The sequence below is a fragment of the Chiloscyllium punctatum genome, chromosome 9 (genome assembly GCF_047496795.1).
Source record: "Chiloscyllium punctatum isolate Juve2018m chromosome 9, sChiPun1.3, whole genome shotgun sequence".
Lineage (NCBI taxonomy): Eukaryota > Metazoa > Chordata > Chondrichthyes > Orectolobiformes > Hemiscylliidae > Chiloscyllium > Chiloscyllium punctatum.
In genome coordinates, this window is record NC_092747.1 from 59,452,804 (window position 1) to 59,480,489 (window position 27,686).

A 27,686-nucleotide genomic window follows, 5' to 3' on the forward strand; every position below is an offset into this window, starting at 1 on the left:
TTTTTCATTCCTAGCTAGCTTCCTCTTGTACTCCATCTTTCTTCCTTACAATTAACTTTTTACGCATTGTCTGCTGTACATTATTTTCTGATAAATTATCTGACCTGTCACTCATCGTCAGTTATTCCTTTTCTTGAATTTGATGCTTTCCCTAACTTCTTGGTTACTCACTGGTGGATTCTTCCTTTTTAGATTTCTGTCTTGATAGTAGGAAAACCTATTCTTTGTATTCTGAAGTATACCCTTAAATGACTGCCACTGTCTTTGATTTATGCCCTTAGCTATTATGCCAATTTACATAGCTCCATTTTCATGCCCAGAAAATTACCCTTATTTTGGTGCTACGAGTGGTGTTTTAAATTAAATTATCTCATGATCACGGTTAATAGGTCTTAATCCTGAGATCATTCATTAAATCCTGTTCAAGCCCTGTCAGTTTCAGAACCAGGAAGGAAGCCGTCCATGACAATAGTTCTTGAGAAGGAGTTTTGAAGCCAGATCAGCAAAAGTGAAGAATTGCATTCCCTTAGGAAGTTTAGTGAGGTTTGATGATCCCACCACAACATTTGAGGAGAGTAACTGAGAAATCCATTGGATCTCTCTTTATCACATTTTCCATTTGATGTCCACTGTACGCTGTTCAATCACAATGTTAGCCATGTTTCTCCCATGTTAGTTCTGTTAGAAATAAGTTGTATATATGAATTGAATTACTGTTTTAACTTGGAAAATGAAGTCTTGATGATTGTTCAAAGCCTTCGTTTTGGCTTTAATCTATGTCCCCTGGATCTCAACTTTTGTCTACTGTTTTTAAAAGAAATGGCTATTGGTCCTTAATCAGATTGCAGCATATCCTGATGATTTCATCAGGATCACAGCATAAAAGTTGGGTGGGTATCACGATAACAACAAGTGGCATCTGCTGTGTCGCGTCAACATGGCAAATCAGAACGAACTCTCAATCATAAACATGGAATAATCCTGTTGTGAGCAGAAGTTGCAACAAACAAAGCATCCCTTACCAGCATTCTGAAAACATCCAACCAAGGTAACAGTCATCAAGTCTGGATAGGTGAGTATGCTGCTGATATGTCTTAGAGACTTTTAAATCTCTTGTGTTGTATTCTCAGAGACTGAAACAGTCCATGTTCAAATGCAGTAAGACCTTCACAAGGTTGAGCTGAAAAGTGGCAAGTAACATTTGTGCAACACAAATTTCAGGAAATGACCATGTCCAATGAAAGACAATTGAACCACCTTGACATTCAGTGGGATTGCCAACACTGAATTTCCCCACTGCCAACATCCTGGGATTTACCATTGACCAGAAACTGAACTGGGCCAGCCATGTAAATATGGTGCTTCAAGGGCAGGACAGTGATTAGGAATATATCCATGAGTAACTCCCCTCCTGACTCCCCAAAGCCTTTCCGTATCCACAAGGCACAAGTCAGGAGTATGATGGAATACTCCCCACGTGCCTGGATGAGTACAGCTCAAACAACACTCAAGCTTGACACCATCCAGGACAAAGTAGCCTGCTGATTTAGCACTAATTCCGCAAGCGTCTACTCCCTCCGCTATCAATGCTCAGTAGTAACCATATATACTATCTACACAATGCATCTGGAAAAACAAGGGCAGCAGATACATGAGAACATCACAACCTTCAAGTTCCCCTCCAAGCCACTCACCATCCTGACTTGGAAATATGCTGCTGTTAGTGATGTTAGGTCAAAATCCTGGAATTCTGTCTCTGTAACAGCAATATGGGTTTACACTCAACACAAGGACTACAGTGGATCAAGAAGGCAGCTCACCAACACTACCTCCTTAAGAGCAACTAGGGATGGGCAATAAATGTTGGCCCTGCCAGCAATGGGCACATCTCACATGTGAAAAAAACCAAACAACAGGGGTCATCAGACAGCATTTTATTTTCTTTTGTTGTCATGTAAATGGTGTGATTCATTAAGGGTGAACCTCTAACTTTAAGTGGGGGGCGGCATTATGATACAATAACATATACCTTTTAAGAGACATATCTGAAACAGCTATCGATCAGAAGTTGGGAGACATGCATTCTATCAGGATGCATCCTGGCTTGGTATGGCAACTGCTCTGCCCAGGACCATAAGAACCTACAAAGTTTTGGATACAGCCCAGTCCATCACACAAACCAGCCTTCCATCCATTAGCTCCAGCTATACTACTCACTGCCTCGGGAAGGCAGCCAACATCATCAAAAATCCCTCCCACCCCAGTCATAATCTCCTCCAACCTCTTTCATTGGGCAGAAGATACGAAAGCTTAAACACATGCACCAATAGATTCAAGAACAGCTTCTTCCCTGCTGTTATCAGATTTCTGAATGAACCTCTCAAATTTTAAATTTAGTGTTGATCTCACTCTTTGTGCTCCTTCTCTGCAGTCATAACATTGTACTCTTCACTCTGGTCTATTATCCTAATGCACTTTGGTATGATCTGCCTGTACTGCACGCAAGACAAAGTGTTTCACTGTACTTAGGTACATATGACAGCAAATCAAAGTAAAAATCCAAAACAATATGATATAGTCCCAGGATGTGTAGTCACTTTACAGCAGCAGCTCAGGAAAGTCAGACGTGCTTATACAGCCTCCTATTTTAAAATAATCTTATCTTCAAATAAAGAGCTTATCTTCTTGCTTTGCCAGTCTGTGTCATATGATTGGGATGTTTGTGTCAAATAGAAGAATGTAAACATGCCAAACGTTTGCACATACTTCAGTCTAATCGAGATGCTATAATATCCATGGCCTTGTGTGGAAATTTTAACCTTTACTAAACCATTTTTAAAAAATTTGTGCTCCATCTTGACAAATACTGTAGTCTAACATTCTGAAACACCATGATGGTGCTCTGATGTACAAAACAGATTCCAGTTGTTATCCATATTGATAATACCATAAATTTAGTTTTGATCTAAAGGATAAATCAGAATACTTGGCTAAATAGTGAAATAGTGATGGTTTAGAAAGTGATGGACTCACTATTGAAAGATCATTAAAGTATCTTGGCAAGTACAGAAAATACTGAAACCTTTATATAGAGAAAGCTAGAATAAAAGTAAATAAAGTTTTTGCTACTATCACACAAGTTAGATCAGAATTGAACAGGGTATTCCGGATGTGTATAATCCATCTTAGATTGTTCTTTACTTGGAGGAAGTATGCAAAGGATATACCTGAAGGGATAATAAAGCAGACCATTTATTTAAGGAATCATTTCCAGAATTTAGGCCCTAGGCTGCTGAACACAGCATGCAGTAGCAGACCAATTAAAAACGGCAAAGTCCCAGAAATAGGGAAAGTCGTAGAGGGGAATCCAGGAATTAAGATTGTAATATTGAGGTGAAGTTGAGAAGAACTTGCACATGCAAAAATCTTTTGCAGACAACAGCTAATGGGTCAATTGTTTTTAAGTTCGAGTAGATTGGTTAACCAAGGAAATCAAAACCAGTAAAAATATATTGGGTCAAAGATCAAGAAAGCAATGGAACAAGCTTGGATGCTAAGTGCTCTATTTCTGTTCCTACGTTCCTGACATGAATTGAGAATAAATTGTAATCATTAGTTAGAGTCTGTACCAGAAATGAGCCTAATATTCAAATCCCTTGAAACAATTCACCATCACAAATAAAATACATGCACTTAAAAGAAGAATAATGTATATTTATGTAGTTCCTTTCATAATTGTTGGACATCCTAAACAACTTTACAGCCAATGAAAGGTCTCTTTGAAGTAAGGTCACAGCTGTCTGGGAGTTTCTGGCTACTATGCTTATAAATTGTTACAATGTGATAATCTCCAACTAACAACCTGTCTTGGTGATATTGAATGAGGGATAGATGTTGATGCGGACAGGTGGGATAACTCCCCTGCCTTTTATACATATACATGGCTTAGAAACAAGCCACTCAACCAAATCGGTTTGATGTTAAGGTTCTGCTGGAGTGGCCTCCCATCTTTTTTCATCTAAATCTACTGTTGTGACCGTCTATTTCCTACTTCCTGAATGTTTGTTAAGCTTCCCCAATAGTATATCATCATAGTTTATTTTAACCACTCCTGGTGGTAAGAGGTTCCGCAACCTTGCCAATCTTTGGGTTAAGAGATTTCCTTAATAGTGCCCAATTTTATATGCCCCTCAGAGGGTCGGAGGTGAGACCTCTGTGCATGATCCCCAAGTAATGCACTGGCTTATCAGCCTATGTTTTGAATTCAACCTCTAGAGTGAGACTTACTGTCAGTTTCAGATTCTGAAGTGGAGAGCTGCTTGACTGCTTGTCATTGTGTGTTTCTGTGTTCCACAAAATGCAGTTTTCTTCTGATTATAAATTTGAGACTTGAGAAAATAATGGCTAGTTTTGCTCTTGCACTACACAGTGATCTAAAGTTTTAATATTCTATTTTGGATTTCCTGTAATAAATCTGGTTAAATGTAATATTACGTAATTATGAAGTGGCCTTCCCATGTCCCCTTCTCTTAGGTACATTCACTTAACTATGGTTGTGAAAATATGTTGTTAAATGGTCTTGCCTCTGCTATGAGGGTTCATAAATTATTCTTGAGAACTTGAGTCCTGAAGTGGAGGAAAATGGATATTAGTACTTCAGTTCTGTAGAGGAGAGAAATGACCTGTTTAAAGGTCGTGTTATTTTGAGCACTGAGTTTAAAACAGCATTTACAGGATATCATGTGGTTTGAGCTAACGGACCAGCAAACTACAAGGAGGGATAATTAAGATGTTAGCTAACTTGTGTTTTAAGATGACCACAAAGAATGGGTGTAAGTGAGAAGGAGCCAGAAGTAGGTTCAGTCAAGGGTAGGAAAAGCAAAAGTGCTGTTGTTAGCAGTCGCCAAGCAATGAGCATTGGAGAGAAATCATGAAATTCTCAGAACTCTTGAGAAGCAAGCTCCAGGCACAGAGAGCTATCTGTGTCAGAGAAGAAGTCCTCCCACAAGGCTGTTGAAACCATGAGTTTGGGAGGTTAAGGAACAAGTGGTTTGAGCTAGCATTTGTTTCAAAGTCTATGGGAGGGACCCTCACCAGATATTATTTTGTTTGGTTAATTTGCAGAAATATTCCAAAGGAAATCTGTTACAGCTTTGCTTGCTGAACAAGAGGCTTTAGAGTTGAGATAGGGTAACACTTCACTGAGGTTTGAGTGTCTATAAGGTTATTGCTCGCATAAAATGCATAAATTGCTCACATAAATCTTTTTTTCCAATGTTAGTAATGAGATTTGTCCAATTGTTATTGTATGGCATGGATATAGTTTCTTTCTTTTGTGATTAAATATTATTCTTTTGTTTAACAATATTGACAGCTTCTTGTGAATATGTTCAATTACCGATCTCCACAGTAAACAGAAGACAATAAAACTTGTGGTTCATTAAAGCCAAATTCAGACTGGGATTTGACTTGTCCAGTACCATCAGCTGGGATTGTGACCATTGAAATATAATTTTAAAAGTTACAAAGTGATCAGAACAAGCAAGTTTCTTTCCAGAGAAAATGAACAATTTTTAAGGCTTAAACTTTTTTAAGCTACCAAAGTGAAACAAAATTATCAAATCCATCAGAGTGGAGTGGATTTTTATGCTTAAAAATTAATAAAATGGAACTAGTTTTCACTTCTTTACTTTTTTGACAACAGGCTTTGCGAGTACTATAGTTGGTGTTGGACAATCCATGGACATTTCCTAACCAAATAATTCTATATTTCTTTTGAGAGTTTTACTGAAGTTGACCCTTTTTTCTTTTGATTTCTTCCGATTTAAACTAACCTATCATATTACAAACTAAACAATAATGCAGTGTTCCATATCAGATCTTGAATGGAAGCAATGTTGTCTTCTGCTTTTTCATTCCACCTAGTTTCTCATGTAAACATTTGTCTGTCACATTAAGAGCAAGAAAAAATATTAATTAAAACAGGTTACTCGAAATCTTTCAGACAAAGTACTGGAGAAACTCAGCTGGTCTGGCAGCATTTGGGGAGCGAAAAATAAAGTTAATGTTTCTAGTCTGATGTGATTTCTTCAGAATTACTGGGTTCTAAAAGTTGGATGTTTGGCCCCTGCAGGATGTTAGAAATTATTATTAAAGATGTTATTGCGGGATATTTGGAAAATTCAAGGTAATTGGCAGAGTCAATCAGCATTGGTTTTCTGAAAAGGAAAATAAGTCTAACTAAGTTGTGGGTGGCACGGTGGCACAGCAGTTAGCACTGCTGCCTCACAGCGCCAGAGACCCGGGTTCAGTTCCCGTCTCAGGCGACTGTCTGTGTGGAGTTTGCACCTTCTCCCCATGTCTGCATGGGTTTCCTCCGGGTGCTCTGGTTTCCTCCCGTAGTCCAAAGATGTGCAGGTCAGGTGAATTGGCCATGCTAAATTGCCTGTAGTATTCGGTAAGGAGTAAATGTAAGGGTATGGGTGGGTTGCGCTTCGACGGGTTGGTGTGGCCTTGTTGGGCTGAAGGGCCTGTTTCCCCACTGTAAGTAATCTAATCTAATCTGATTTATTAAATTATTTGAAGAAGTAACATGTGCTGTGGATAGAGTAGAACCAGTGAATGTATTGTATTTCGATTTCCAGAAAGCATCTGATATGATGCCATGTCAAATGTTACTGTGGAGAATGAATGTTTGATGTATGGGTAACATTTTGGGCTTGGACAGAAGATTGGCTAGCTCATAAGAACTTAGAGTCATAGAAATGAACAGGATGGAAACAGACCTTTCGGTCCAACTTGTCCATGCTGACCAGATATTCCAACCCAATCTAATCCCACCTGCCAGCACCTGGCCCATATCCTTCCAAACCTTTCCTATTCATATACCCAACCAGATGCCTTTTAAATGTTGTAATTGTACCAGCCTCCACCATTTCCTCTGGTAGCCCATTCCACACAAGCACCACCCTCTGCGTGAAAAAGTTGCCCCTTAGGTCTCTTCTATATCTTTCCCCTCTCACCCTAAACCTATGCCTTCTAGTTCTGGACTCGCCCACCCCAGAGAAAAGATTTTGTCTATTTACCCTATCCTTGCCCTTCATGATTTTATAAACCTCTATAAGGTCACCCCTCAACCTCCGATGCTCCAGGGAAAACACCCTTAGCCTGTTCAGCATCTCCTATAGCTCAAATCCTCCAATGCTGGCAAAATCCTTGTAAATCCTTTCTGAACTCTTTCAATCAATTAAGTTTTTTTTCCTGGTTAACAAGATCAGATATATTTGTGTAGGGACTTAAAAATAAATGTTGGGAAGTTACACTTTGATTATATTGGGAAGACCTGTTATGCCACATTGGGTAACATTGAGCTGGAAATAGAGCCCTGCTTTCCTTCGAGTTGTCAATTAAATTAAGTATTTTGTTAAAGTAGGGAAAATTCTGCAATTTAATTGTCTGGCAGACTTCAGGTCAACAGAAAATGTACTGAAAAAGAATGACTCTTGCAAATAACTCTTTTTTAACCATAGGTAAACATCTATGAGCTGTTGTCATCGAATTCTACCCAAAACTCAAACCCCTTCCCAAGCTACCTTACTGACAGACATACAGACAGTATTTTAAAAATTGGCACTATGGATGGAGGGAAAATTACTCGGAAAGCCTTTTAAACGCCTCAGTGCACACGAGTCACTGAGATCCTTTTGCTTGCTGGGATTTGCTGTTCTTAAGTCTATCATCCAAGCCCTTTTCACATCTTGGCAAGAGGCACAGGCAGTTGGTACATGGTCTGCCAAATCTTTTAGTTACAGGTTACAGGTTACAGCAAGGTGAGGGATAACAGTTTTGCTTCCAGCTTTAGGTATTTTACAAGCAAGAAAGAGAAAACCATCCAACTTGCTGCTGTCTAAAGTCTACTGCTAGTATTGTTCACACCCAAAATATGGTCAGTTTCCCAGGATCCAATTAGATAATTGTCAGGGTTGGCCCTTGTTATTCAGAAGTCCATAAACCAATCAACAGCTTGGCTGTGAGCTGAATCTCACTTTGTATATAATCTCCCTGGTGCTGGACCACCTGCGAACCTGTCTCTCCCCCACTGCTTGAACAAAGCTGCAGTGTAAACACAGCTTACAATGAGTTTCAGCAACTTGCAATCTAAAAATGCAGTAATTCCTTCCATAATCCTTGGTTAAAACCAGTCCTTTTATCTTTTCATTGCACAGTCCAAAATGTGGAAAATAGAATATAGGGTCTTTACAGACCACATCAAGAACCCTTTGTGGTACTAGTCACCTTACTTAAGGAAGGATGTAAATGTGCTGAATGCAGTTCTGAGGAGTTTTACTGAGCTAATACCTGGAATGGCCAGGTTGTACTACGAGGGAAGTTTTGGACAATGTAGGCTCGTATCTGCTGGAAGTTAAAATAAATGGTGATTTCATTTGAAACCTAAGATTCTGAGGGTTTTTGACATGATGGATGTGGGAAGATGCCTCCTATTATGCAAGAGTTACTGGGAGTTGCGGTTTAAGGGGTGACCCATTCAAAACTGAGAGAAGGTGAGTTATCAGAACTCCATATCGGCTTAAAACTATCCCAAGACTCTACTTTCACCACCTTTTGAGGGAGATAGGTTCTTGATAACCTTTCAACCCAATACTTAAGAAGCAGGTAGGAATGCAAAGCTGAGGCTACAACCCAATCAGTCACAGGCTTATTGAATAGTGGAGCAGGCTTGATGTATTCCTATTTTGTAATATCATTCTTATTAATTTAATTGGCCTCAATTAGACTCTTTTAAAGAAGACTGAGTGGAATTTGTCAGTTAACAGGTTCAGGTTCCCATAGATCATGGAGACCAGTTTAGCTGCCTGCTGGGAAGGCCAGAGCTTCAGATTGACTGAAATGGCCTCCCCGAGGGCAAGATTCTCCCCACCTCCATTATCGTTGCATCAAAACCCCGCCCACTGATGAACTAGCTTCTTATTAAAAAGATTTTACGTAAATTTGGGATGGAGTATGTTTATTTTGAAGAGCCCTTTGACTTATGGATCATTCATTACAGGCCACTCCTTTGTCTCCTCTTTGAGCTGGAAACCACCTTGTTCATGGCCTGTCAGTTGCCCTTAATTGGACAACAAACCTGTCTCCTGGCCATTGGGTGATGCCCTTCAGCGTTTTCTGTAGGGACAAGTTCACTATTTTTGGTATCAGTTCTTGTTGACTAGGAAAGTTGAATCTCTTGTCAAGAGGAAGAAGAAGGCTTATGTTAGGATGAGACGTGAAGGCTCAGTTAAGGCGCTTGAGAGTTACAAGTTCGTCAGGAAAGACCTAAAAAGAGCCAGGAGGGGACATGAGAAGTTGTTGGCAGTTAGGATCAAGGAAAACTCTAAGGCTTTCTATTGGTATATCAAGAATAAAACAATGACCAGAGTAAGATTAAGGCCAATCAAAGATAGTAGTGAGAAGTTGTGCGTGGAGTCCGAGGAGATAAGGGGAGCACTAAATGAATACTTTTCATCAGTATTCACACTAGAAAATGACAATGTTGTTGAGGAGAATTCTGAGAGACAGAGTACTGGACTAGATGGGATGGAGGTTCACAAGGAAGAGGTGTTAGCTATTTTGGAAAGTGTAAAACTAGATAAGACCACAGGCTGGATGGGATTTATCCTCAGATTCTCCGGGACGCCAGGGAGGAGATTGCAGAGCCTTTGGCTTTGATCTTTATCGTCATTGTCTACAGGAATAGTGCCAGAAGACTGGAGGATAGCAAATGTTATTCCCTTGTTCAAGAAGGGGAGTAGAGTCAACTCTGGTAATTATAGACCAGTGAGCCTTACTTCAGTTGTGGGTAAAGTGTTGGGAAAGGTTATAAGAGATAGGATTTATAATCATTTAGAAAGGAATAAGTTGATTAGGGATAGAGATAGGGCGGCACGGTGGCACAGTGGTTAGCACTGCTGCCTCACAGCACCAGAGACCTGGGTTCAATTCCTGCCTCAGGCGACTGACTGTGTGGAGTTTGCACATTTTCCCCGTGTCTGCGTGGGTTTCCTCCGGGTGCTCCGGTTTCCTCCCACAGTCCAAAGATGTGCAGGTCAGGTGAATTGGCCATGCTAAATTGCCTGTAGTGTTAGGTAAGGGGTAGATGTAGGGGTATGGGTGGGTTGCGCTTCAGCGGGGTGGTGTGGACTTGTTGGGCCGAAGGGCCTGTTTCCACACTGTAAGTAATCTAATCAACATTGGTTCTGTGAAGGGTAAGTCGTGCCTCACAAACCTTTATTGAGTTTTTTGACAAGGTGACCAAACAGGTGGATGAGGGTAAAATGGTTGATGTCATGTATATGGATTTCAGGCCTGCATTTGATAAGGTTCCTCAGGGTAGGCTATTGCACAAAATACGGAGGCATGGGATTGAGAATGATTTAGCGGTTTGGATCAGGAATTGGCTAGCTGAAAGAAGACAGAGGGTGGTGGCTGATGGAAAATGTTCATCCTGGGGTTCAGTTACTAGTGGTGTACCACAAGTTTTGGGTCCACTGCTGTTTGTCATTTACATAAATGACCTGGATGAGGGCATATAAAGATGGGTTAGTAAATTTGCGGATGATACTAAGGTCGGTAGAGTTGTAGATAGTGCTGAAGGATGTTGTAGGTTACAGAGGGACATAGATGAGCTGCAGAGCTAGGCTGAGAGGTGGCAAATGGAGTTTAATGTGGAAAAGTGTGAAGTGATTCACTTTGGCAGGAGTAACAGAAATGCAGAGTACTGGGCAAATGGTAAGATTCTTGGTAGTGTAGATGAGCAGAGAGACCTTGGTGTCCATGTACATAGATCCTTGAAAGTTGCCACCAAGGTTAATGGGGTTGTTAAGAAGGTCTACGGTGTGTTCGCTTTTATTGGTAGAGGGATTGAGTTTCAGAACCCTGAGGTCATGCTGAAGCTGTACAGAACTCTGGTGCAGCCACACTTGGAGTATTGTGTACAATTCTGGTCACTGCATTATAGGAAGAATGTAGAAACTTTAGAAAGGGTTCAGAGGAGATTTACTCGGATGTTGCCTGGTATGGAGGGAGGGTCTTATGAAGAAAGGCTGAGGGACTTGAGGCTGTTTTTGTTCAAGAGAAGAAGGTTGAGAGGTGGCTTAATTGGGACATATAAGATAAGCAAGGGTTAGATAGGGTGGACAGTGAGAGCCTTTTTCCTCAGATGGCAATGGCTAGCGCAAAGGGGGCATAGCTTTAAATTGAGGGGTGATAGATATAGGACAGATGTCAGAGGTAGTTTCTTTACTCCGAGAGAAGTAGGGGTGTGGAAAGTCCTGCCTGCAACAGTAGCAGACTCGCCAACTTTAAGGGCATTTAAATAGTCATTTGATAAACATATGGACGAGAATGGAATAATATAGGTTTGATGGGCTTCAGATTAGTTTCGCAGGTTGGCGCAACATTGAGGGCCAAAGAGCCTGTACTGAGCTGTAACGTTCTTTGTTCAGTATTCTATGTTTGTCCCCTGAGGGGAAATTCCTTCCCCTGGGGATTGGAAATCACAGCTGATGTTAAAATACAATAAAAATGTCAAACAGAAACCCAATGTACCTCAAATTTGCCCACTTCCAGTTTTCACTGTTTTGCTATTAAAATGTAAGGCTGCCTGGAACCATTTTTAAGAGTGGGCTATTTTTATTTCATTTAGCCTTTGTTTCTTAGGTTTTGGGAAACCCCACTGTTACAAAATTGCCTGTTGGTCATGACATACATGAAAGTTTCTTCCTTTTGGTTAAAATAAAAACAACTACCCACCAACACCTTTGACTGGCATTAGATCCCACTGACCTCCACGGTGGGTGTGTTACAGTTCGCTTAGTCAGAGTTGCCGTGTCAACGTGCATTTCTTGCATGCATCCATGTAAACTGGAGTTTTGGATAGTGATGGTACAGGCTTCAATGTTCTTTCTATCACAAAGCTGATCAGGAAATTCTTCCATGCTCAAAATTGGGATGTATTGGAAGCATTTGCAAGGTGATCTTCATACTATTTGTTCAGCTTCCTTGGCCATCAAGGCAACAGGTCAGAATCAAACATCTGGCTCAGAATTGGTTTCTATCCATTCAGCCACAAGGCAACCTGACTTAACCATAAGTCAGCTTTTTTTTAAAAAAAAAGTGCAGTATGTTCAAGAAACCTGTCCCATTGGTTGTGGGTCTCACCACAGTGTTCCTGCTTGGCACTTGCATACTGAAGTTGTGTAACCATCTGCAAATTAAGATCACTGCAAAGGTGCTTGTCCTCTGCTTGTTATTTGAACAATAAATATTGCCCCAGCCTTCTCTTTTGGAAGTTAGCTGCTTCTCCAATTGTAACTTTAGCCAGGCATGTTCCAAAACCATTCCTTTCTTTGGTGGTTCTTTCCCATTGGACACCATGCAGTAATTGTGAGTCCAGGAAATCTTGAGTCTTCGAGAGTCACAATGTGTGATGTGTTCAGATCCAACTTGCATTTTACTATAAATTCTAGCAACCTAAGGAAGTTTCCAGTGAGTGCCAGGTAATGACTCAATGATTCTTGGAATTTGTTTCAAGACCAAATTCACCCTCTGAAAGTTGGAACTAGCTCCTTCTGGAGTGTATGCTGCTTGAACAAAATATTTTGTTTGGTAAGTGTGTCAGATGATTGATTTAAACTGAGTTTGAAAATAAAAACACACAACCAATTTTTTTGACTCTGAAACATTGAAACGCCAAGCAATCTGACATTGTAAAACACTTCACATTCAATTTTTGCTGAGCTGCTTATTATCTAAGAGTATCTATCAAATTGTTTGTGAAGGTCTGAAGCTTTTATTTGTCATAATTTTGATATCTGGTGTAAGTTGAAAATGCATATAGGTTTGCAAATGTTAATTTTATACATTGGTTTTCTGCTGGTACATTTGACCGCTTGGCTGAATAGAATCAAATGCTAATTTGATGCTTTTTGTTTGTGAATTTTTTTGTTTAAAACCAACTTGATTCTGCTCAGTTCCTTGCCCTCTAGTGATTACTATAACAAATTAACATTAATAACAATGAAAAACTTGTTTTGAGCGATTTCACTTTATTAATGCTAGTGTCACATGCTAGATCCAATGTTCCCTATCTTCAAAAATAGCTGCCTATGTCCCAAGTATATGATGCCGCTAGAAATTTTTTTTTATGCAATGTTCTCAGTACTAAATCAATAAGGACTGCTTGTGAAATTGGATTTATTGCTCGTTTACTGGGCTAATACATGTTTTCCAGGGCTGCTTGCAAAGAGGCTAATTGATCTGCGGTTTGTTCACCGTGCATTAAACAATTTTATTGAAGAAGCTATCTAGTTCATATCTGTCTGCAAAATTGAATCCGTTTGCTTATAAGCATCCTTTTAAAAGACTGGTTTTCTCTACCTGCAGTGTAGTCAGTCGGTTTATCATCTCAACCAGATGATCTGTTTCTCTCCAGCCGATGTTTTTGTTATTCTACCCTCTCCGCTATCTTTTGATGAATTTTTTTTTTCCACTGATGACCACCCTCTGGTTTTTCAGCTGTGAATGAAGATGCAGTCAATCCTGATTCTAGTCTATTCCTGAGTATCAGCGGCAGTGGGATGAGACGCTCTTAAACTGGCATTACTGTAATTGGCTTTCTGGCATGGGTCTTCCGGTACAGTCTCAGTGTGCAGTCATCTTGATATTGATTGGCAGCAGCTTTTACATTGCTGTTGAGTTTACCCAGAACATTTCCATTATCCCTGCTGAGAGTGACCTCAGACAATCATGGCATTTGTTGCATAGAAGGAAATGCCAGCTGAGCCTGCAAGTTCATCAGTGCTCAGAGTGACTGTACAACACTGGACATTAGTGTGAACATTCAGGGAGAACAAAAATGTTCAACATTATTTCTCCGACAGTAAAGAAAATGACCGTAACTCCCTTGTAAACATCAATGTGAGCCTTCACTGGTACAATTTAACTCTCTGACCGAGCTAATTTCAATATTATTATCAATAATACAATACACAATTGAATAAAATAAAACCGATGTAATGTGAAATAGTAACAAAAAAAAAGTTTTGGAAAACACCCATGCCCACTTGTGTGCTTTCAATAAGCCTTGTGGTGGAAATTGTTCAAGTTTCTCATCCGCTATGAAATAAAAATCCCCTGTGATGGAGTTAGCCAAGAAAGGTCTTCCCATTTGGCTGGGACGCTCCATATAGCCTGCCCAAAGCTGCTACATAATCAGCTGACAGTAGATTCATCACTGAAGAGCTTAATCCATCATGTGATCACACCAGAAAGTGGAAGTGGTGTGCACGGTTATGTTGCCAAGAATGATATACTATGATAACATCTCTTCTACCTCCTCCCACCCCCCAAACAAGGAATGAACCCTGAAAGAATGTCCTGTGAATTGGAATGATATCCTACAGAAGGAATCACTGAGCAAAAACTTTACTGTGTTGCTGTTCAGGTAGTGTTCCCCAATTCTCTATGAAGAATCATCCTCACAGCTTCAGTTTTTGTTTCCTCCCGTTGGTCTTTGGAGCTGTGAGGTGTAACTTGCTGTCCCCAGCAAGATACCAATTCAGCATTTCTTTCATTTGTCTTTTGTTTCATTTACTAATGTGTTTATTTGTCTCTGTGCACCTGCCTATTGTAACTATTCAATCTTCACTGCTCATGTTGGTGTCAAGCTCAGGACTGAACAACTACATAATGATAGTTATTGCAACTTGGCCAAAGAAACCCCCTCATGGTGATTTGCGCCTTGAATTTTTTTATTCATTCATAGGATGTAGATGTTGCTGGCTCGGCCTGCATTTGTTGCCCATTCCTAATTGCCCAAGAGAAGGTGGTGGTGAACTGTCTTCCTGCACCTAGTAGTTCCATCTTGTGTAGTTTATTCACTTTTTTTTATTACACCATGCAATGACTCTGCTTGGCTAGGCACACTGTTCCGCATCGTGGCAAGTTCTGCTTTCTCCTCAGCTTAGAAATAAAAATCCCTGAAATAAAATACATAACAGTAATGTGCCTTCTGATAGCCATCTTCCCTCAATACACACAAGCTCAAAATTGTGCACTGTATAAACAAAGCTTAGGAAAGCACTTTATTGCTCTGGATTTAATGAACAAGTGATACCACTGCCATATATTATTATAGTGCAGAACAAAGTGCGGGAGAGACTCAGCAGGTCTGGCAGCATCTGTGGAGAGAGAAAGAGAGTTAACAGTTCTGAAGAAGAGCCATACTGGATTCAAACCAGCATTGTCTGTTTCTACTTAAGATTTTCAGCATCTGCAATATTTTGCCTCTATACAGTTCAGGAACCTGGGGCAGCACCAAGAGGAACAACTGGATGTGTGGAGTGACAAGAATGGACCAAATCAGGAACCAGCAATTCGGGGTGTGGGGTTGGGGGGGTGGGGGGCGGGGGGGGGAGGTTAGTACAGATTATGGGGGCAGTGAAGAAAGTGGCCAAGGAGAAGTTGGCATTTCACCTGTTGCTTCTCTCTCGCACTGCAATGAGGTGAAATGACCAGTGGAGATGGGACTTGCAGGAAGAAGACGTGGAAAATCTAAGACTAGATAGAACGTTGCAGTGGAAAGAGATATGAGCATAGCAAGATTCTCTGAGGGATGGATGACTGCCAGGCAGAGGTGGATAAAGATGATTTATGGCAACCCTAACAAAAATGGGCAAAGGTGAAAGGGGGAGGAAGAATTGTTGCTGATAAGATTATTCCGAAAAGCTTGATTCAGTATCTTTCACGGAAATTATTCCTTGCTTCACTTTGTGCTATTTAAACACATTGGTGTGAAAAGCAACTTTTTTTTTGACACCATAGAATCTTTCTGGTCAAGGTAGTCAGTGGTTTCGTGGGGTGGCACGGTGGGTCACTGGTTAGTGGGGTGGCATAGTTGGTCAGTGGTTTAGTGGGGTGGCACGGTGGGTCAGTGGTTAGTGGGTTGGTACGGTGGATCAGTGGTTAGTGGGGTGGCACGGTGGATCAGTGGTTAGCACTGCTGCCTTACAGCACTAGGGTCCCGAGTTTGATTCCCACCTTGGGTGACTGTCTGTGTGGAGTTTGCACATTCTCCCTATGTCTTTGTGGGTTTCTTCCAGATGCTCCGGTTTCCTATCACAATCCAAAGACATGTAGGTTAGGTGAATTGGCCATGCCAAATTACCAATTTGGGGTCTGTAGGTTAGGTGCATTAGTCAAGGGTACATATAGGATAATAGCGGAGTGGAATGGGTCTGGGTGGGTTACTCTTCGGAGGGTCGGTATGGACTTGTTGGGCCAAAGGGCCTCTTTCCATACTGTAGAGATTCTATGATTTGCTGCAAGGCCACTTGGAGACTCCAATGCAATTAACTGACTGCCTTCTACTTAAGTGTTAAAATCATATGCACTTAGAAAAAAATCAGATGGTATTAAAATACATTTCATGTCTTACTGAACGAAGGGATCCTTCCATGTCCATCAGAAATTTACCTGTACCTCTACTAATGTCATCTACTGCATCCATTGCACCCGTTGTGGTCCCCTCTATATCCGCGAGACAGGACGCCTTCTTGCGGATTGTTTCAGTGAACCTCTTTGGGATACCTGCACTCACCAACCCCACTGCCCCGTGGCTGAACACTTCAACTCCCCTCCCACTCCGTCAAGAACATGCAGTTCCTGGGCCTCTTCCACTGCCAAATCATTTCCACCCGACGCCTGGAGGAGGAGCGCCTCAATATTTCACCTTAGGACCCTGCAACTGCACAGGATAAAAATGTGGATTTCAACAGCTTCCTCATTTCCCCTCCACCCACATTATCCCAGTCCCAAGCCTCCAACTTGGCACCACCCTCTGGACCTGTCCATTACTCCCCCCTCTGACCTATCACCTTCTCCCGCACCTTCATCTACCTCATCACTTTCTCAGCTACCTTCCCCGAAACCCCACCCCCTCCCATTTACCTCTCAAGCCCGACCCATAAGCCTCATTCCTGATGAAGGGCTTATGTTCGAAATGTCGATTCTCCTGCTCGGATGCTGCCTGACCTGCTGTGCTTTTCCAGCACTACACTCTCGGTATTGAGCATAGACATGTAAATGTAATGTCTAACAATATCTGGAATCCAGTTGTACAGCAAAGTAATATGCAGCAAAGCTGTTTCTTTGGCATTAAATAAATCTATTGTTTGCCAATGTCATTGCCAAAGAACTAGAAAACAAATACAGATCACATTCTGCTCTGTTATGATTTCAAAGACAATATTGACTTGGCTCTTGAATACAGCATTTTCTATGGCACTGTGTAGGATGAGATTATAATATTTAAATCCATGGTAGTTGTGGATTTCATGACCTCTTTTTAATGCTAACAAGTCTCTTAGCTTTTGATTCTAGAAAAAGATGAAATTTGCTTCTTGTATACTTCATGTTTGGTAACTAAATGTTAATAATTTGGAGGCTTTTGGAGATTCACCAGACAGTTCTTCTGCACTAAAGACATTCTCTGATTGAGTTATTTCTCCATTTCCAGTACAAGGAAAATAAATCGAAATAACTTTATAGCTGTTTCTTTCATTTTGTTAGGTCAACAGTTTTGTGTTTGTTTACGTATTCCTTCAACATCAAAAATGTCTTCAATCCTTAGAGTGTTGACAGAAGTTAAAACAAGTGGGTTACACTGTTTTGGAGCTGATGGTCATATTAAACACTTATTTATACCTGGCATTGTTGTAGCAATTTACAATGTGTTTTTTTTCTCCTTTTGTTTCTGTGGAAGCAATCTTTGTGTAAAAAAAAAGTTTATTAATTCTTAAGTTTACATGATGTGCTCATTTGCTATACAAATTCTGCTGAACTGCTTCTGATAGTTTACTGACCAGGATATTAACCAGGAGAAAGTAGCACAGTGCTCATTCTCTGGGTTTGGTTTGAATACATTATCAACTGGTCCACGTTCATATTTTCTTTTTCAGAATTAGGTCCCAATTTTCTTTGATACTAAACACTAGGGCAGCGAAAGCCAGTGAATAAACCACACTGGTAATGTGACAAATGGGGGGAGGAGAAAAAAGTATTGAATGACTTTACAGACCCAATCTCATTAATATAAAGCCTTCAGTTACAAAGATCTGCCTTGATTTCCTCATTTTCATTCCCTACATATAGCTGGCAGCATTGGTTCAAGGGACAAGAGTAGGTCTATTCCACCATTTTAGAAGCAGGCAGCTGGGAATGTCATGCTTCAAATAATGTCTTCAGCTATTTTATAAGTTAGGCTGAAGACTATGAAGCAGAAAATTAAACCACACACCCAATTCATTATAAACTTATTGATTGTTGAGAGATTTGCTAATCTCCTCCTTTTCAAATGGAACAACAATACACTCTTGCATCTTCTACCTGGGACCATTTCTATTGCCTCACTACACAGGATAGACCCCTGATGAGTGAGGATAAATCAACTTGAGAGATTGTGAATGGGAGAACTTGCAGACAACACTTTTGAAATCTTCTTGTACAACCTTGATTGAGAATCCGTGTTATGACATGGATGTTTGGCTCCTGTAGCACACTTCTGTTTAAAAGAAAATCTTTACAGTGATGCTTCCTTCCTTGTTCTTAGCATTTTGGTAGCATTTGATTAAAGCATAATTGTTTAATTCTCCGAAACAATTTCAGGAAACTGACTTTTGAACCACTTGGTGGATACGAGATCAGTCCAGTGTTAACAACTTTGATTGTAGTTGGTTGAAATGCAAACAGCAGAATATCTTGAGCTGTCACGTAGGTAATGTTCTGAGGCTGTTTGATACATGCAATGCCTGTTTTTTTTTCTGGCTTTGCACTTTCAGTAACATTAATTACTTTATAATTTTTGTTTTATACCTATACATATACCTAAGTCACAACTTAACCACTGAAAAGTAATGGCATTACAGGTTTAATGAATGTGAGCTTGGCTCAGTGTTCTTCATGTTAACTTTTTTCTGTATCGTGATTGTCAAGTTGATAGTTCTAAAGATGAATCATAGTGGACTCTGCTTCCTTCTTCACCATTAATGCCAGACTTGCTGAATTTCTCCAGCATTTTGTTTGGTTCAGATTTCCAGCATCTGTAGTACTGTATTATGCTTTTATTGCCAAGTTGCTGTTGGTTTGAACAAGTACCAGAAACTCAAGTTCTTCAATGTGGACAACAAATGCTACAGTATATTTTTCTAGTGCTCTTGCTTAAGGTTTCTGGGGCAGAGCAGTAAAACAAATTGAACAAATGGCCTCCAAATAACCTCGGTCTATGTTCATTTTGTCTCATTGCCAAGAGAGTCATAGTAGGATTCTTTTCATTGATCTTAATCTAAGATTGTTCAATTGTTGTTTGTTGAAGGCTACTGATCTAACGCATACTGTTAAATTTCTATAGGTTTACTGGTGGGAGCTTTAGATGCAGTGCTGGACTCCAATGCCCGTGTTGCTCCATTTCGCATTTTGCATCAGATGCCTGGATCACAGGTGTATTGGGTCATCGCTTGTGGTATGTAAAATCTCCATAAGCTTACCCTATTGCACACTGTTTAGAAACATGTTACATTTTAAAAGTGTGAAATTGGGATAATGTAGAGAATGAGATAATTTCTTAAATGTGCAAGAGATTGAATGCATTTTATTTATTTAATTAATGGTATCCAATTTTCAATCAGAAGCCTAAATTCAGAGATTTTTTTAGCAAGCTACTTTATTAATGAAACCCAGCAAGCTAGTAAATACTGAACAAATACTGTGTATAAATGGAAAGTAGACAGACAGAGAAAACAATTGCAGGGTGGAGTAAAAGAACATGATGGAAGCATTCAAAGGCATATTAAGGATGAAGGAAATTAAAACTATGTATACTTGAAGCAATTAATTAAAACTAAAATACATTTTTTGGTTGTGTAGTTTGACAATGGTAAGCGTTTAAATACAATTCAAATACAGTTGAGTATTATTTCTCAAATAAGAATAAAAGTCTGTTTATATCCGTATTTCCTGGTGGCTTCTATAAAAATATACGGTTGTTGGTTTGACCTAGTCCAAGTCCCTCTTTCATATTGAAATCCATTTTATGGAGTTGGTCCCATCAAAGTCCCTATTACTCCAGTGCCATGTTTTACAGTTAACTATAGAAAACTACCAGCAAAACATCTGTCATTAATATCTACTATTTAAAGAACCTCAGTAAACTAGCACTCTGTGTCAATGATTCAATTGGAATGAAGGTGTGAGTGTTATTTTGTTAGAACAAAGTTACAATAGCTTAATATAACTTGCCCAACCAAGCTATTCATACAAAAACAGAAATTGCTGGAAAAGCTCAGCAGGTCTCACAACAGCTGTGAAGAGAAATCAAAGTTTCAGGTCCAGTGACCCTTTCTCAGAACTAATGGTAGCTAGGAAAATTTTGGTTTATATGCAGAAGATAGGATATGAGAGAGAGGGTAAGGCATTAATGGTAGGTAGGCACAGAGCCCAAAGAGAGAGAAAAAAACAGCTGAACAGAGAAAGAAGTCAATAACAATTTGGCTGAGAGGGTAAACAGCTGTTAATGGAGACTGTTAGTGGCTAACAAAGATAGTATATAATGGAAGACTATGTGATAACCAGGTCTGGTATGTGTGGTAGGAGTCAAGGACTTGGGGGAGTTCAGGCCCTGAAATTATTGAACTCGATATTGTGTCCAGAGGGCTGTAGCATCCCCAAGTGGAAATTGAGGTGTTGTTCTTCCAGCTTGTTCTGAGCTTCTCTTGGAGTACTGCAACAAGCCTGAGATGAATGTTGGCTAGGGAATGGAATGGTATTTTAAACTGGCAGGCAACTGGAAGCTCAGGATCTTTTTCGTGGGCAGAACGTCGATGTTCTTTGAAACGGTCACCCAGTCTACACTTCATTTCCATGATGTAGAGGACACCACATTGAGAACAGCAAATGCAGTAGACTAGATTGTGAGAAGTGCAAGAAATGTACTGCTTCACATGGAAGATGTGTTTGGGCCCTTGGATACTGAGGAGGGAGGAGGTAAGTGGTCAGATGTCACAGGGGAAGATGCTGTGGAGGGGCGGGGAATGATTGTTAGGAATGAAGGAAGAGTGGATCGGGTTATCCTGGAGGGAACGGTTCCTGCGGATAGCAGATAAAGGAGGGAAGGGGAATATGTGTCTGGTGGTGGCATCTCGCTGGAGATTTATACACTTGAGGCAAAAGATTCAGCCACATATTTGTTTTTAAAAAAAAGTATCCAAATTTCATTGCCAAGGGAGCTGATTCAGTCACATTGAGCTGCTCCCCAACATGTGTACAATGGAAAAGGCTGGAGAGGACATCCAGTACTAGCCAGTGCAGGATTATCTTCCTCTGACTCCAGATGTTGGTTAGCAGCCAAGCCTCACCTGACTAATTTTGGTCTCACTAGTTATTAATATGAGACAGCCCATAGGATGCAAATCTTTCATCAATAAAGTCTTTTTCTAAAACTCGTACATTTAATCCACTTCCTTTAGGCGCTTCCTTTTTATGCAAATCCATTTCAGAAGTTGTAACTTTCAAATTTCCCTGTGTTTTGGTGTGTTAAGGAGAATACAACTACCATAAATTTTGAGTATAAACTTGTCACAGAATCCAAGATATCATCTCAACATTTATGTTTTGTTTTGCAAATCATCATCAGGTGCTACTGTAGAAGAAATCCATCCGCACTGGCAGTGGTTAGAACAGAATCTTCTGCACACTCTTTCAGTATTTGACAATAAAGACGATGTTATTAGCTTTGTCCATGGTAAAGTGAAGGTAAGTGCAACCCATAAAAATTGTTTTGAACAACTGAACCTGCTTTGTGGGGCATTGGAAAAAGCTAAAGAATGACCAATATATTTTTTGTATTGTGTGACTTATTTACAGGTAATCCTTGTTTTGATGTTGAAGAAGCAAAATTGCATTATTGTTTGGATAATTAGCTTTTTCGCATCATTTTTAAAATGCATTGGAACACTTCATTTGGCTCCCGTATGGGTGAAATCTTCAATTCACAAGAATCTACCTGATTTTTACCTGAATTAAAAAGTGGTGCAACTTACTTTGACCACTCTTGGTTTCATGGGAACTGTTGGGAGGGTGCTTATAATGGATAACCATATACTTGTTGTCTTATCAAAATAACTAAAGCTATCTAAAAGCTATGCCTGCTGGAAAGTGAGAGTTCATATCCACAATATGGACAGCACGGTGGCAGTGGTTAGCACTGCTGCCTCACAGTGCCAGAGACCCGGGATCACTTCCCGTCTCAGGCAACTCTGTGTGGAGTTTGCACAGTCTCCCCGTGTCTGCGTGGGTTTCCTCCGGGTGCTCTGGTTTCCTCCCACAATCCAAAAATGTGCAGGTTAGGCGAATTGGCCATGCTAAATTGCCCCTAGTGTTAGGTGAAGGGGTAAACGTAGGGGAATGGGTCTGGGTGGGTTGCGCTTCGGCGGGTCGGTGTGGACTTGTTGGGCTGAAGGGCCTGTTTCCACACTGTAAGTAATCTAATCTAAATATATCTCCAGGTTCAAAGCTATCACTGTTATAAATAAATGATGAGGTTAACATGAATAAGAACTTTGAAGTTCAATACAAAGGAAATTAGAACAGGTTGCCAAGTTTGCTGTCCACATAATTGAATAAAGAACTGTTTTTGCTGTTTTACATCAAGGCTTACAACTAAAACAACAAGGTTTGTGATTTCTGTACGAGTTCTGCTCAGGTATCAATATAAACCATGCGGCTGTGAATGAAGTCGTGCTTAAAAGTTGTGAAACTTTAACTTGTATGTGTTCTGCTGATCACTAGATTGAAGTATACACAATCTTCTTAGAGTTGATTTTTGTAAAAATCCATTCGCTCAACCAAATCCCCATCAGCAACTCTCTCATGCTACTGCAGAGTACTCTGTTCAATTACAAAGCAATTACATTTCTTGATTGAGCTAGTTACTGGGATTTGGGCTTATACTCATGAGTGGGGTGGAACCTTCAACAAACTATATGTTGACAAAATCATGAGCAATCTATCAGAGAATTCTGGGCACATTTATCTAACTACATCTTGAGCAGAAACTCCATTCCTTGATTTATAGCAAATATTACAGTTGCACCAGATGTTAAAAATGTTATTTTACTGAAACAGAAATAGATATTCAAAAACCTTACTTCTTGTCTCCCCTGACTTTCATTGAATTATGTATTTGTGAAATATTGGGGCCCATGTAAGCATGTTCATGTGCAGACAGCCCTGGATTGTTAACAGTTCCATTCTTGAGTTCATTCACAAATTGGAACACCATACAGGGCAATATAAAATAGCTGTTTAATCTTACGAGAAATGGTCATCTCTAAGATCTTTAAAATTACTATTAATACATATCTGTGTGAGCTGCAGCTTATTAGTACAAACGTTTGTAACTTGTCTGTTTGTAAATCAGGAAATACCCGAACACCTCATCAATATGTTGTGAATGTGACATCCTAAAGACTTGATCAAGAAGTACAATGCTTGAGATTTTAAGCTTTTTGTGACTAAACAGCTAATTACAATATTCTATAAATTTAGCCTCAATTCATTACTTTTTTTATTCCATTCGTGGAACGTGCCCAGAATTTACTCCCTGTCCCTGGCCTTGAGAAGGTGGTGATGGTAGTGGTGTGCTGCCTTCTTGAACTGCTGCAGCTCATGTACTATAGATAGACTTGATGCTTTTTGGGGTGAGATTCCAGGACTTTGACCAAGGAAATTGATTGCTTGATACTAAAAGTGTGAGTGTCAAAATGGGCACACTGTGGAAAATGTAACTCTTCCATTTAGCTGTATTATAGATTGTTTGAAGTTTTAATTCTGTTGGAATCAGGGTCTTATTGCTGAAGAAACCAGGAGCAAATTGGCAGAACAGGAAGAAGATCCTGAGAAGTTTCGAGAGGCTTTGGTGAAGTTTGAGACACGATTTAATTTCCCAGACTTGGAAAAACTGGTGACGTACTATTCGTGTTGCTGTTGGAAGGGGCGGGTTCCCCGTCAAGGTTGGATATACCTCAGCATCAACCATCTCTGCTTTTATTCTTTCCTGTTGGGTAAGGAAGGTAAGAAAAGATGAAGGGTGCAAACTAAATAAATCAATTGTAGAAAGACTGTTCTGTAATTTTAGAACTGTTCTTCACGTTTATTATTATAAACTGGGGAGGTGATGGCCTAATGGTACTATTACTGGACTGCTAAACTAGAGAAGAAAGAGAGGACTGCAGATGCTGGAGATCAGAGCTGAAAATGTGTTGCTGGAAAAGCGCAGCAGGTCAGGCAGCATCCAAGGAGAAAGAGAGGACTGCAGATGCTGGAGATCACGAGGAGAAAGAGAGGAATGCAGATGCTGCCTGACCTGCTGCGCTTTTCCAGCAACACATTTTCAGTGCTAAACTAGAGACCCAGGTAATATTCTGGGGACCTGGATTTGAATCCCACCATGGCAGATGATGGAATGTAAATTCAATAAAAATCTGGAATTAAAGAGTCTAATGACTGAGAGTCCATTATTGATTGTTGGAAAAACTCATCTGGTTCATGAATGTCCTTGAGGAAACTAATCTGCTATTCTCACCTGGTCTGGCCTATATGTGACTATAGCATTGTGGTTAACTTTTAATTGCTTTCTGGGTAATTAGGGATGGGCAATAAATGCTGAACGAGCCACTGTTGCCCCAATCTAGTGAATTTTTTTTTTAATTTGCGTTTCGCTAGATCTGCTGGTGGAACTACACCGGGCAAGTTTGATATGCTTTAATTGTCTCAATTAGCTACATCACAAACTAGATGCGGTAGTATCAACAACAAAGATCTTGCGGCTACATTGAACCAATCCTGCATTGAATGAGGGACCAAATATGCACAGATGCTGCTTGATATCATATCTATCTCAGCATTTTTCTAAAAAACCTTATCAGTAGGGCAAATTAAAATTGTAACTTTTTTAGAAACCCTGTTTGAGCAGTTTTCTTACTTGAATACTGTGGCAAAACTGAACTGCTGAATGTCATTTCACTTGAGATCTAGGAAGTTTGGGTGATGAGTGATTCCATCATTTTGGCTAAATTGTCTGATTTCTCTGGCCATATGATGTGTAATCTAATTGGGGAGATTTTAATAACTTTCTTTTGTTTCTGTTGATCAAATTAAAGGAGCAGTTGTTCTCAACCTCTTTTCACCAAGTAAAAGTCCAGATATAAATTATGGATGTATGAAATACTAAAGTTAATGAAGCACAATGGAAATTTGATGGATATTTTAAAAGTATGGGAAAAAAGTTTGATTTTCTGTAAGTAGTTGGGAGGAGAGAGGAAAAGAAAACTTGTATGTCAGCTGCTATTTAGTTTTCAAATGATGGGAGGCTACAACTTGCAAAGAATCTGTAAATAAGCATTCCCTCCAATGGCCTCCTTAATGTCGAAGGATATTTACGCAGATTCTGCCAAAGTTATTTACCATCCATTGTTAATGTGACAGGAAATGTATTAAAATAATGGACGAAGAGAAAATCTAGTGTGTATGTTACATGACTCTCCTACTGGTCAGGAACCAGGACAATTTATAATTCAGTTTGTGGGAATGTGGTTAGTGCTGCTGTAAATATGTTTGACAACTTGAATTCTATGCTCTCTGCCAATAGAGGAAATGTCAACTTTTTCCTTTTTACTTAATTTCCTAGTATTGTAGAAATATTGGCTGCGATACCTTTTTTTTAAACTGCAAGCAAGGATAGGGATTTGCAAAGTTCTAAGTTAAAGTAGCCTCCAACACTCTAAATTGGTCTGCAGGGTTTGTTTTCTTCCATTCGCCCCTTATTTCCTGACACCCATCCTCTCCACATGCCCCTTCTCACTCCTCTTAGATTGTGCAGTAATGTGGCAGAATCTTTCATTGGTGATGCGGGTCTCACTAGAGACCCACTGGATCTTCTGCCAATTGAGTAGATCTGAGAGCACCAGTTTGTCCATTAGAATTGAGGCTCCTGGCCACTGGTGTCCTGCCCACTCAGAGCTGCTGGCTAATTCAAAACCGGGAGCTGCTGAGCTCCATTGAATCATGTGGAGTTGTAGGAGGTAGATAAATGTTTTCTGTAGCCATCACCAACCCAACACCCCCCTCCACCCCCACCGCCACACCCACACCCTAAAATCCTGCCTTAGATCAAGTACTGATTGCCTTTGATCAAGGCCCATATGACAGTGAGCTAATTGAGCAATACGTTGGGTTTTGTTGTTGTGTGGATCCATTCTTTTTGTCTTCAGTATGAATGGCTGGAGATTTGGTTCACTAAATAACTCTTGGTGCTTGGGAGCTAGACAGTTAGGTTAAAATTCTACTTCAGACTTTGACACAATGTTAGAGTCATACATTATAGAAACAGACCCTTCAGGGCAAGCAGTCAATGCCAATCATAATCCCCAACTAAACTAGTCCCACCTACCTGCTCCTGGTCCATATCTCTCCAACCTTTTCCTAATCCTGTACTTATCTAAGTGTCTTTTAAACTTTATAATTGTATCCACATCCACTACTTCCTCAGGAATTTCATTCCACACATGTTTCAGAAAAGATTTACAAGGATGTTGGCAGGGTTGGAGGATTTGAGCTATAGGGAGAGGCTGAACAGGCTGGGGCTGTTTTCCCTGGAGCTTGGGACTCTGAGGGGTGACCTTGTAGAGGTTTACAAAATTATGAGGGGCATGGATAGGCTAAATAGACAAAGTCTTTTCCCTGGGGTCAGTGAGTCCAGAACTAGAGGGCATAGGTTTAGGATGAGAGGGGAAAGATATAAAAGAGACCTAAGGGGCAACCTTTTCACACAGAGGGTGGTATGTGTATGGAATGAGTTGCCAGAGGAAGTGGTGGAGGCTGGTACAATTGCAACATTTGAGAGGCATTTGGATGGATATATGAATAGGAAGGGTTTGGAGGGATATGGGCCGGGTGCTGGCAGGTGGGAGTAGATTGAGTTGGGATATCTGGTCGGCATGGATGTGTTGGATCGAAGGGTCTGTTTCCATGCTGTACATCTCTATGACTCTATGACATGATCCACCTTCTGTGTAAAAAAATAAAATGCCCCTTATGTCTTTTTTAAATGTCTCTCCTCTCATCTTAAAAATATGCCCCTAGTCTTGAAATCCCCCATCCTATGGAAAAGATAACTACCATTAACCCTATCTATACCTCCCTCATGATTTTATACGTTTTTTTACAGTTGCCTCTCAACCTCCTCTGCTCCAGTAAAAAAAAAGTCCCAGCCTATCCAGCTTTCCTTACAACCCAAGTCTTCCATACTCAGCGACATCCTGGTAAATCTCTTCTGAACTGTCTCCAGCTTAATAATATCCATCCTATAACTGGGTGACCAGAACTGGACACAGCATTCAAGAAGAGGCCTCACCGATGTCTTGTACAATCCCATCATGACTTCCCAACTCCTATACTCAGAGCTTTGAGTAATGAAGGCAAGGCGTGCTAAATGCCTTTTTAATCACCCGATGTACATACGATCTAAACTTCAAGGAATTCTGTACCTGCACCCCAGATCCCTCTGTTCTACAACACTA

At 40.2% G+C, this 27,686-nt stretch overlaps 1 protein-coding gene across 1 annotated transcript in view; it reads left to right on the forward strand.

The window, feature by feature from the left end:
* LOC140481442 (TBC1 domain family member 8) overlaps positions 1–27,686 on the forward strand; it is a 101,730-nt gene that overhangs the window by 23,672 nt on the left and 50,372 nt on the right. The window contains exons 2-4 of the mRNA XM_072577617.1: positions 19,463–19,573; positions 21,743–21,861; positions 23,951–24,179. Of these exons, the coding sequence (XP_072433718.1) occupies positions 19,463–19,573; positions 21,743–21,861; positions 23,951–24,179 (459 nt within the window). The remainder of the gene's footprint in view (positions 1–19,462; positions 19,574–21,742; positions 21,862–23,950; positions 24,180–27,686) is intronic.